Source organism: Choloepus didactylus, chromosome 15, assembly GCF_015220235.1.
Source record: "Choloepus didactylus isolate mChoDid1 chromosome 15, mChoDid1.pri, whole genome shotgun sequence".
Lineage (NCBI taxonomy): Eukaryota > Metazoa > Chordata > Mammalia > Pilosa > Megalonychidae > Choloepus > Choloepus didactylus.
Window position 1 is genome coordinate 42,792,703 of NC_051321.1, and position 12,161 is coordinate 42,804,863.

At 39.4% G+C, this 12,161-nt stretch overlaps 1 protein-coding gene across 5 annotated transcripts in view; it reads right to left on the reverse strand.

The window, feature by feature from the left end:
- The window catches only part of MYOF (myoferlin), a 161,645-nt gene that overhangs the window by 39,161 nt on the left and 110,323 nt on the right, over positions 1 to 12,161 (reverse strand). For all 5 annotated transcript variants that reach the window (XM_037803987.1, XM_037803990.1, XM_037803985.1 and 2 more), the window contains 9 exons: positions 9,869 to 9,983; positions 8,193 to 8,298; positions 6,887 to 7,032; positions 4,822 to 4,995; positions 3,841 to 3,949; positions 2,726 to 2,803; positions 685 to 866; positions 434 to 592; positions 210 to 308 (listed from right to left, as the gene is read on the reverse strand). In XM_037803987.1, the coding sequence (XP_037659915.1) occupies positions 210 to 308; positions 434 to 592; positions 685 to 866; positions 2,726 to 2,803; positions 3,841 to 3,949; positions 4,822 to 4,995; positions 6,887 to 7,032; positions 8,193 to 8,298; positions 9,869 to 9,983 (1,168 nt within the window). The remainder of the gene's footprint in view (positions 1 to 209; positions 309 to 433; positions 593 to 684; positions 867 to 2,725; positions 2,804 to 3,840; positions 3,950 to 4,821; positions 4,996 to 6,886; positions 7,033 to 8,192; positions 8,299 to 9,868; positions 9,984 to 12,161) is intronic.

The window sequence follows — 12,161 nt, forward strand, 5'->3', positions numbered from 1 at the left end:
CTGGATTCCCTCAATCATGTTGGAATCAACCTCTCCTTGCTGCTTCAACAAGCCTTCTACTTCCATGAATATTTCAAATTTTGTATAAATCCTATAGGAAGTTGGAGACAGCAAGAAACTATGCAGTAGAATTCCATTTCCTAGACATGATTCCAGTTCCGTAGCCACATCCATTGGATTTGCTCAAGAAAACGTGAAGGGCAGCATACCTCAATGGCGGTGAGCTGAACCACAGGCCTGATCCCCTGGGGGACCATGTATAGATTTGGGGCCCTTTGTGAGGGAAGAATGGGAAGATTGGAGCCGTCCTGTGAAACAAACATGAGAATGTCAATGCCTCCCTTTAATTTACGCAAACGGCGTCTGGAATTATTAGCAAGTGCTTTAAGCAGTTCCTCTGAAAGACCAGACGAGTGAGAACTCAGCAATTTACCTTGTCCCTCAGAATCAGCTCTGCAGCGACAAGAACATCACCACAGGCCTTGCCTCCATTCATTACTGGGTACCAGAGAAGTTTGGGCGTGATGTCCATCTCTGAGACTAGTTTCACCAGAGGAGAGCAAAAGCTTCGCCCTAAAAATTCATCTTTGCCCTAGAAAAACCAGCAATCCTTAAATTTTCCAGCAAACATCCCTTCAAATCCCCATTGCCTCCCAAGCCAGCTTAGATTTCTAAATTTCCTACCACTTGGTCATTATCAAAAAGTTCGATGGTAACTTTGGGTGGGTTCTGCAGAACTGTTTGAGGTTCCCCATAGATTTCAATTTCCTCAAATATAATTGTTTGGTCCCACGTGGGATTCAGGGTGGAGTGGATGATCTCAGTTGTTTTGCTTCGATGGAGGAAGGAGACATGAGCATATGGATCTGAAAGAAGAAAAGAGAATAACAGTAGGGCCATGGCTAAAGTCTAGCTCCCCAGGACCACTCATTTCAACCACAGGCTTTTCTTCTGGCTACACTGATCTTGTGCCCTCACCACCCACATGGGAGAGAGAGGCCCTAGGGAGCAGGGCTCTAGGAGCAGGGAGGCATGGTGATGGGGTCTGTTCTCTGCAGCAGAGGTACCTTAGGTGAGGCTTTGAGGTATGCCGAAGTCCCTCTCTCTGGAGAATGTCCCCAGCAAGGGGATTCAGGCACATTATCTTTTTCAGCAAATGCACTGCATTTGTGGTTAAGAACTGAGGCTCTATAGTCAGACACACATGGGTTTCAATCCCACCTCCATCCCTGCCACGTGATCTTGGGAAAATATTTCACGTTTCTAAACGATGGTTCCCTCCTCCACACAATGAAAGTAATAATATCTGCTTCATAGTGTTAGGGGGATGAAACAATAAAAAGAATGTAAACTACTTAGGACAGAGCCCATCATAGGGTGGGATTTGATAAATGCTAGTTATTATATTGTTTCTAATGTTGAGAGTAATCCATTCATTCAACAAATACTTGAGTGCCAGGTCTCAATGGTACAGTAGCAACCAAAAAATGTTCTGACACTCATGGAGTTTATAATCTATGATAGCAGAAAACTCTTTCACTGAACTTGAGAATGGAGTGAAAGCGATCTTATGCTAAGAAATAATTCATGTTCTCCTCCACATTAAATAATTTTATCAAACCTTTCTGCATTTGCCCAAGGGGCTAATCTATCTGAGAAATAGCCATAATATGAATGGAACCCTCTGCTTTCTCCCCAATGATAAGTCTTATATCTCAAACAGCAAGGAATGTGCTTAGAGTATTATGAAACTAGAGTCAAGAATTTTGATAAGATTCCACCTTTGACTTTCAATGGTGGAGTGCCGCCTGGTGGAGAATACTTGAAAATGTCTTAAAAAAAAAACCATTTTGGAGATTTATATTGTAGGGATAAACTGGAGTCTGTTCTAACTTGCAAGAAAAGGAAACCATTCACAAATGTCAGTACGTGAGTAAATATCAGTGGTTGGAACACACTTTACAACTGATGTGAGCATGTGAGAGCACCAGGCCGCTGTTTCAAGAGCTGCTTCCGTCGAGGGCCCGGGAAGCTCTGACGGGCTTCGGCTCCTAAAGTGGAAGGCTGCCTAGCTAGCCCAGGATGGCTCCTGAACTATCCATGTCCCACAAGCAAAAGCATAAGTGCCCAGGCAGACAGTTCCTACCACCTTCACCCTTCCCCTGACACCAGCCTTCCTCTTAGAACCCGTCCAAAGGCCACAAAACCAGCTGGGGAGGGATGATGAAGCCTCATGTTTTTACGGTTTTTATGATGTTGGGACTTTGGGGAGCAGATGGAAGAGGAGGTCAAAATGAACTCCAAATTGCTCAAAACCTGGTGCTGTAGGCAAATGAGTGAATCTGTGATCTTTCTGTCAACTTGAGATATTTGCAAGAAAATTTAAAGGACCTTAACTTACCAATCAAGCCAGCAACCCAGGGATAAAAATGCAGCCATGTATATACATAGAGAGCAGAAACAGCTCGTATCCTTGGTAGTTTTTATTATTTAATCAATTAATGATTTTTAGTATTAAAAGACCACGCAGCTTTTATGCGTCTCCAAAGCACTAAATGATTATTTATCTTATGATTGAGCAGATTACTTCTTGCACATCTAACTAATCTCAATATGAAAAAAGCTTTTTGTTGTTAGAAATGTCTAAAAGCATCCACTTGACGAAAAATACTATCAATCTGGTCTGCTATGTAATAATGTGTGGGATAAGGATAATTTCTTTTACCTGAAAAGCTATCCTTGTCTAAAGCCGTAAGGTTTCTGGCTTGATAGATATAACAGCGCAGATGATAAATGTAGACTCCTGAAAGGAACAGGATGGAGATTACTTACACGAACTGTAACACAGGAAACTTCTACTTCAATAGACTAATGGGAGATAATATAGGTAGGTCATTTGAATCTAGTTCCCCCGCCCCTTCCAGTAAAAAGCATATATAATAGTGGTGATGTATCCTCCCCAAATAGTTCTGCTTCCTGTAAAAGAAAATATATTTGAAAAAATACTACATAAGCTCAATGCAAGTGTGTCAATCAAGGTATAATCACTCATGTTGGAAACTACCTGCATATGAAGTATTGCTTGTCATCACAGTCTTTTAAAATGAAATAAAATATCCAGCAGATATAGAAAGAGTGTTTCCTATATTATTTCAGCACCAGATCTGGGGAAAGTTATCTGCTAAAAGTTTCTTTAATGTTTTAAAACATTTATATTCCTTATATTTATTATTATGCTGATACATATATCTCTCTCCCCCCACCCCACCCCACACATAATTTGAGAGCCAGCAGAGCACTGTGATGAAGTCCACAGATTCTGAAAGCCAGATTGCTTGAGTTCAAGGTAAAACCTTGGACAAGTTACTGATTCTTTTTGTACCTTGGGGACAATAATGGCACCTATTTTAGAGGGTTGTTGGGAGGATTAAAGGAGTTTAATGCATGTACGTTATTTAGCACATGCTAAGCACTGTGTAAGTATTTGCTATTATTATTGCAGAGTAGATCTGCCTCATCCCCAAATTCCTGACGGTTATCATGGAAAACAACCTTTATTTAACTTTTGGAGCCTTTTTTCCTAATTAACATAATAATTTGGGAGGTTTAGTAGAATGAGTGCATATTGGACAGATAACATTAAAATCAGTGACTTGAATACCTCCATCCCAAATATAATTTTTAAAACTATACTTTTAAAAATCCTCTTCTTCAAGTGATTAAAATGAAAGTCATACATGCATATGAAGAAATTTTTTGCATCATAATTGGTGACTCAAAGAGTTTTCTTCAAATGAAAGCTACAGAAATGGAATTCACAAATAAATGTTTAAAACTCACGGTCAAAATTACAGGAAACAATAGGAGTGTTTGCTCCAAACACAGTGGTGGCGCTGTGCTTCTGTTTTTCCATGCCCTTTTCATCTCCATCCTCAGTAGTGTCTGCACCCTGAAATAAGAGGCAAAATCAATTAACAATACCTAAAAACAAACAAATATACAAAGCAAGAATCACAAACAAATGGAATGGTGGCTTTTTAAAGAGATTTTGTCACCCAATTGCCCAGTTTTCAAAAATAAATAAAGCCCAGATAGTAAATGACTTCCTCAAGGTCACTTAGCTGGAAAGTGACAGAGCAGGAAGTCGAAGACAGCCCTTCTACTTAAGTCCAGGTTTACCAAACCCTGTAGCTAAAAGAAAAGAAAAGGAAAACATAAAAGATAAATAAGAGGTTTAAAAGAATGGGGAGGCGGAAGAGAAAGATCAGCAGCAAAAGAAGAGTGCAGAAATCTAAAAACAGCCTGTGTTTGGAAATGATTCCTGACTACCCTGTTGCTTTAGATCAACCACAGCCATTTTCTTGTTCATTCTTTCCTCCTCCCTGCCTGATTTATTGTGCTTCCATATGAATTTTCCTCTAATTTTGTGAGCCATCCTGCTGTGTTCTTCCCCCTCGCATCTATATATTTAACTTTCTTGGTTTGTTGAAAAGCTTCAGTTTTCAAGATATGATCCAAAGAAACTCATGCCTGCGATATTAATAGATGTTACCGGAAACAAGCATTCTGGAACAGATACATTTGGGTGAAATGACATTAAGTAGGTGTGTCTACAGCAGAACGTCTTAAAACCTTTCATATGATAATGATTCATTCGTTCTACAAGAATTATTCAGCACCTAGGATGTGGAGCTTCCCCCATTTATAGTCTTGCAGTGTTGGGGTTACAGGGAACTCTGTGGGGATGGTGGTATCATATCCAATACTCATATAGTTTTTCCTATACCAATATCATTAGAGCTTCGACTACTTATTACTTACAAGGGCACCTTCAAGTTTAAAGATGGCAGCTGCACCATGTGTTTCTGAAGGAGCCATTTTTCTCCTCCAGCGTCTGCGGCGAAAAGTATCTGAACTACGTTGTTTCCAGTGAAATTTCCAGCCAATTAAAGAAGCATATTCCCAACCCTCCCGGTCTTCAAATTCTTCCATGGCCTAAAACAGAAAGAGTAAAACTTTGAATGGTAATAATAATATTCTTCATATCGACAAAGCTAGTGATTTGATCAATCAACAAATATATATTGAAAACCTACTCTGTGCCAAGCCCTGTGCTAGGAGCCAGGGATAAAACAAAGAACAAAATAGACAGGATGTCTGCCTTTGCAAAGCTGGTGGACTGTGGGGAATACAGAGAGGTAATCGGGCAATTATAGTCCAGTGAGATGTGTGACGTGAGGCAAGTGAATTCTTCCTCAAATTGCTTTCTAACTTCATTAGCTCATAAGAACATTGCTCTTGTGATATAGTTTGAAAACATTATTACTTCCATCTTATATATGAAGGGAAAAAAAGACACACACACCTTTCCCACTAACACCCCTCCCCAAGTTTAAAGGTGCTTAAGCTAACAGCTGTCACAGCTAATAATTAAATGATAGGATAAGGGTCTATTACTAACCAAACCTTTCTATTATAACCAGTAACTAACGAATATAGCACTTTTCAGCTTAAAAACAATTTTATACAAAAGTGATTTCAGTTTTAAATGTTTTATTTAATTCATTCAACAAACATGACAGGGATTATGTTATGGGCTGTGGATGTATTGATGGAAAAGACAGACAGGGTCCTTGCCTGCACGGAACTGACATTTTAGTGGTGGAAATTTTATTTTAGAGTATGACCTGATTTAATGAAAGTCAAATAATACTTAATAAAATTTATGATCTGAGAAATAAGAGCTCCATGTAGGTTATTATCATGGTAGGGGGTATATTTTTCTACTTGAATAAACATAAAATCCAGGTCAAGCACAATCTTGTAATCGAAACTACAGTAGTGTTAATAGTGGCACTAAAACATTGTGTGTAGCCAGGAGTGAGGTAGGTGAGGAAAAACGGTCAAATTCTCAAAAATACTGAATGGTAGAACTGGGCCAAGTCCCCAGTCTTCTGACTGATGGCCCAGTGTTCTCCTCACCTCACCTTTGGGTTCTCATATGGAAGAAGGAGAGAGTCAAGAAGTTCTAGAAACTCCTCATCCCATCAGGATAGGGAAAATTGAATAACAAAGACTCATTTATTCATCAACTCATTCATTCTACTACATTATTTATTGGGAAGGAGTTCCTGAGCTAGCAATGAGGATGCAAAGATATGGCTCCATCATTCATTGCCCCCAAGAAGCTCACAGTCTAAAAAAAATAACTTTATAGCACCTACTATGAATCAGATACTATGTGGAGTGGAAAGAGCTCTTGCTTTGGAATTAGCCAAGCCTGGGTTCAAACACCGGCTCTGTCACTTACCAGACACATAACCTAGAGAAAGTTTATTTAAATTCTGTGAGCATTATCTGTAACATGGGGGGGAAATGCACACCTTCCAGATTATAGACGATGCATATTCATTTCCTATTACAGAAGGCATAGAAAACATGCTACTTTTTATTGTATGAGTACTATTGCTCCATTTAATTTATTATTATTCTATTTAAAACTTATACTACCTTAAGTAGATGCATAATATCATATCCATTTTGCAGATAAGAAAGTAAGTGAAATCAGGATTGAATCCTTATGTATCTTTTACGAGTTCTTCGCCACATCCCACTGCCACTAGTATATTATACTGCCAAAATAATTTCCATTTCTATTACTACCTCTACAGCATTATCAACATTTAGCCATCATCAGAATCACCTGGAGGGCTTGTTGAACCACAGACTGCTGGGTTCTACCCACAGAGTTTCTAAATCCAGAGGTCTGGAGGCTCAAGGATTTGCAGTTCTAACAAATTCCCAGGTGATGCTGACGCTGCTGATTAGGTAGCTACACTCCGAGAACCACTGAGCAGGAAACCTTCCATCCAGCTCCCTCCCTTACCCTTGCAGTACTTGAAGCATTTTGTGTTAAATCTTTCTTGCGTTTTCGGACCAGCCTTCGCCGTCTATGAGTATGATACATTTTCTCTGCTGCAACCCAGGATTTGGGCTTATTATCAGGAGGAATGGTAATTCCATACTCCCAACCTGGAAGAGAGTTTGTGAATGGTTATCCATAGAGATACATTTGCCAGGAATCACTCGGTCACTCTTTTTGATCCTCTGTATTCTCAACTGTCATGACTGAATACTGTGCTCTTTTCATTTTGCCTTACAATTCAGTCAAACTCAGTTTAGTTGCATTCCCTGGCTTCCTCCTCAAAAGCTGCCCTTTGGTCACGAGTTTCTTCTCTACTTTTATGCCTCCAGTCATTTATTGTAATTGTGTGTATCTAAGAATAAAGTACAGAACACCGGGACTTGAACAGTGGTTAAGGGCATGATTGCATAGCCACACAGCCTGAGTTCAAATCCCAGCTCCACCACATACTGGCTGTGTACTAAATAATTACCTGCAAGTTAGTAAACCTGCCTGTGGCCCAATTCCCCTATTGTAAAGGTAAAATATATCTTTCCTACAGGATTACTTCAAGGATTAATTAAAATAATACATGTAAAGCAATGGGACCATGCTCAGCACATAGTATATTCTCAATCAATACTATTATTACAAGGCTTGGGGGTTTATCAAGATCAGCAAGTAATTTATAATCTAGTTGAAATCTTCTATATCAATGTCAATTCTTTCTATGCACTATTTTCTCTCAGAAGAGAAAAATCTATCAATCAAAATTTTTCTCTTTTGATAATTCTAAATGTTATAGTTCATTTAACTTTAAATTACTGTTCATGGGAAAAGGTAAACACCATTAGCAGAAGCTATGCCAACAGTCTGAATTACTGCTGAATAGGATGACTTTTAAGGCATTCTACAATTCTCCTTTCTGAGCAGGGGGACCAGGAATTTGGTGTTCACAGGAAAGGTCTGGGGTGTGTTTAGAATGGAGAAAATCCAAACTCCAGATCCCTCCCAGATACTCATCCTTGATGCCTAGCTTCTTAAAGCTCAGCCACCTGGCCCCCTATTACCTCATATTTTTCACTCTTAACAGCCCCCTCTCCTAGCCACCCACGCAAGCACTTTCTTGTACCCTGAATTCTACATATGAATTGTCACAGGTAGATCACATGAGCTGGTTGCCGTAGACCAACAGTGGTAAGACCCCTCCCTCCCAAGGAAACTTTACTCTGCCTAACCAAGGCCTTGCTGCAGAAGCCCTAGTCAAGTAATAGATGTACAATGTTACCTTTCTCATCCACTGCTCTGTTTATGTCATATACCCATGCATCATCTTCCCATTCCCAACCTGGAGGGCAAGAAAACTCGCTGGGGGATGCTGCTTTATCTCCATTCTTAAAAAAAACGAAGAGAGGTAAGTCATAGGATCAAATAAGATGTAAAAGTGAGATATAGTTCCTGACACTTATCCATGGTATCTTCTCGCTTACTTAGATATCATCTTTGATATCAATCTTAGAAAAATTCCTAAGCTTTTTTTTTTTTTTACACCCAATTGTTATATAAAACTTAGTGTTTTAGACTACTGCATGTTTCTACTAAAAGGAAATTGTATTAGGTTGAGCCATATGAGATTGCTGTTTTCGTAGGTCAAAAATAGTTGACTATCAGCAATCTCATATGGTCCTACTCAATACGATGAAATGGTGCAGTTGTGTTTTTGAGAGGTTATGTTGGAAATAACCCATGAGAGAATGGATAAAACATGAAAGACACATATTTTTAAGTATTGGTAATGTGAATGGAGGTTCAGGGTGCTAATCATATAAAACTGCGTAAAGTTTATGTGAAATACTGACTCTTTAGATACCTGCATAAAAACTGATAAAGAGTTAAGGACATGAAGAGAAAGTTCATCATAAAGGAAATAAAGGGGGCTCATAAATATAGGAAAAAATGCTCAGCTTCACTTTAAATTAAGGAAGTGAAAACTGAAACAATAACAGGATACCATTTATTCATGTATTGGCCAAGACAATAAAGTGGCATGGTGAATGTTTAGACAAAAGCCCTCTCACGTACTGTTGCTGGGAATATAAATTTATACAACCTCTTTGAAAAGCAATTTGGTGATATTTATCAAAATTGTATATTCATTTAAGCCTTGGCCAAGCACTTATACATCCAGAGATCTCTCCTATAAACATTCACAAGTCAATAAAAAGGTAGGTATAAGGATGTTCACTGTTGCATTGTTTATTCAAACTGAAAACTAGAAAAAACCTAAATATTCATTAGGAGGGGACTGGCTAAATAAATTATAGTGGATGCAAATAACAGAATGCTGCAGGCATTAAAAAATAACTCATAGATCTCTGTATGTTGATACCAAAACATGTCCAAAATACATTGTTACGCAAAAAATACAAGTTGTAGAAATGTACATAAAACACAGTTCTTTTTAGTTAGGGAAAAAAGGAATTTATATATTTGCATATGAAAACAGAAAACTGCTATTGATGGTTATCTCTGGGGAACAGAATGTGGATCAGGGAGAAGAATGACTTTTCATTACTTTCTATGCAGTTTGAATTTTTTAAAAACATAACCATTTAATTCATGGTAAAATTTTAACTAGTTAAATAAGAAATAAATATTTACCTTAAAAAAACTTGCACATCCCGAACTTTACCATTTACCAACATCTAGTTAAATAAAGTCTGATTTATTTTCTATAGAAATACAGAAATTATAGAATAAGTATATATTATTATACAGTCTATATTATTCTATAATATAGAATAATTATAGTTGCACTTATGTGGTTTAAATGATAAATATGAGACTCTTCAGAACATAAGAGGCAGTGAAAGAGATGGTAAATCCAAGCCTTGTGGTTGGTGGATTCCCAACAGCTGCTAGTCTCAAAACATCTAGAGTTCTTCTCCAGAGCAGGCCTCTCACCGCATCAGTGTAGGTGTCCTCGGCTGGCTTCCACTCGCCCCCGGGGTAGCGGCTCTCGTTCTGATACACTTCATCGGTGAACTCTGTGTGACCGGCGTCTGCCTCAGTCAGCAAGCTGCAGGCAAAGGCTTGTGTTACTAAGGGAGAAATGGTAACTGACAGCCCTAGCTATTTTCAACTGTTGGGAAACATCTATACCCTGGGAGTGGTACCTCTTCCCTTCTCACTTTCCCCCTTTTAGTTCTCAACTCCAAACACCTCTTTGTACTAATAGGTTTTGACACTCCTTTGAAGAAAGGGCCTGCTGCAACAATGAGACCCAAATTATACAGAACTCCTCAAATTAGCAAGGTTGTTCCTTCTCAGTTATTAGGGTGGGGCCTGGGAAAACAGTGTTGTGGGTAGCTTCTTATAAGGACCACAGAGATCGCGTTCCATATTTCTGTTTCAGTTTAGGGCTGTTCTGCTTTTTTTCAGCAAAGCTCTTGGCTAACAGTTCAAAAGACTAGAGAGTTGTCCCCCTCCATCGCCCATTTTTTCAAATGGGGTAGAGACAGTCTTATAGGTCACATGTGGAAATTTTCACTTGTGGCTTGCTTGGTCTACATAATTGAAGGGAGGAGTTTAAATTCTCTGGGTAGGTCCCAGGTAGACAGCCAAACCAGGTCATTTAAGACCCTTAAACTCCATTAGGGCACTTGAGAAATCCATACTGATTCTCTGCCATGGCAGTTTTCCTCTTGGTTTAAATTTTCCAGTTGTAAATATTTTGACAATCCATAAAGGAAAGTACAGAGGTTCCAACTTTGACTTAAGTCTTCTGCCAGGTATCCACTCAAGTGAGTTTCTTTTTCCTTTATTGTCTCTACATCTTTTCCTTGCTGTATCCTCCCCTAGAATCAAGCACTAGAAAGGAATCAAAAACCCAGCCATCTGCATAAATTGGGCACATCCATCACTTCTCTGGGCCCCAGAGAAGAAGAATAAAAACACTGGCTGCAGCCTCTAGGGCCCGAGCGAGCCCTGACATTTTGTGACCTTCTGCTTTTCCGATCACAATCCCTCCCTCTCCTTTCTTTGTCCTCAAGAACCTTCCTTCCATTTGTCAAATTCAAATCCCATCTCGCTACTCCTCACCAGCCCCAACCTCAACTTAGTTCAAAGCAAGCTGTCCTGGGTTAAAAGGAATCAGGTGTAAACTTTGGGTCTCAACAAACCCAGCACACTTACTTCCCACTCCACCCATGTGATTACAGGAAATAAACGGTGACAGAGGGACTGAGTTCTAGTTTGAGGCCTTAAGATTCAACTTTATGAGCTTGTTTCCTTCAAACTCAAGTATGCTGCCAGGAATTGGAGAGAAGAAATGTTTGCAACATTTAGAAACCAATAGCACCCGGCTTTGGTTTTCCCCAGATTCCAGGGAAACATGCTTGCCCCACTCTACTGCTTCTTTCTTTTTAATAACAGCTTTATCAAGATATAATTCACATACCATACAAGTTTTTAATTTAAACCATACCCTCTACTTTTTCCTGCAGGCATGCAGCATAGTAGTTGAGTGTCAGTGTTTTTGCCCACACTGGACTGGGGTTCTATTTCAGTGATTCCATTTACAAGCTGCATGCCTTTGAACACGTTATTTAATCTCTCTAGATCTCAATTTCCTCATCTGCAAAGTGGGAGATAACACCACTACCTATTGGGAAATCATTCTCCATGAGTCTCTTGCACTTCCGCACAACTTGCAAGCTGAGGTACTGATTGCCTTTTTTCCAGACTTTCTTTTCAAGGATTTTGTATAGCAAACAGCATTGGAAAACAGTGATACTGTCTCCCTCTGGAGCAAAGCACAAGCATGTTTACTCCCCATTGTCCATTTTAAAAGATTCAGCTTCCCTAGGCTTTGGGTTCCTCTCCTATAACGTAACCCTCTTAATGTGCAGGTGCCACCCGTCCCTCTTCTTGTCATCCTGTGGGAACTGGGGCTCAGGGAACTGGAACAAATGCTGATACTCCAGTACTGCTTTGCTGTGGGCAATAAAGTCCTTTGTCTCTGACTCAGGAGTCCATGTCTTCTGCCAGCATTCATGGAACTGTGGCAGGGCTAGCTTACAAGCGGGATAAAATCTCAGACCCTTCGCAATTCTTGGTGCAAGAATTGTGGAGTTGCTTTCAAGAACATGCAAGTGCTCAGCAAGCACATTACCATGTAATAAGTTCTCAAAACTTGTGAACTACCAGGTGCTTTTTATATTTGTTTGTCTTATTACAGGACACTGATATCTTTAAA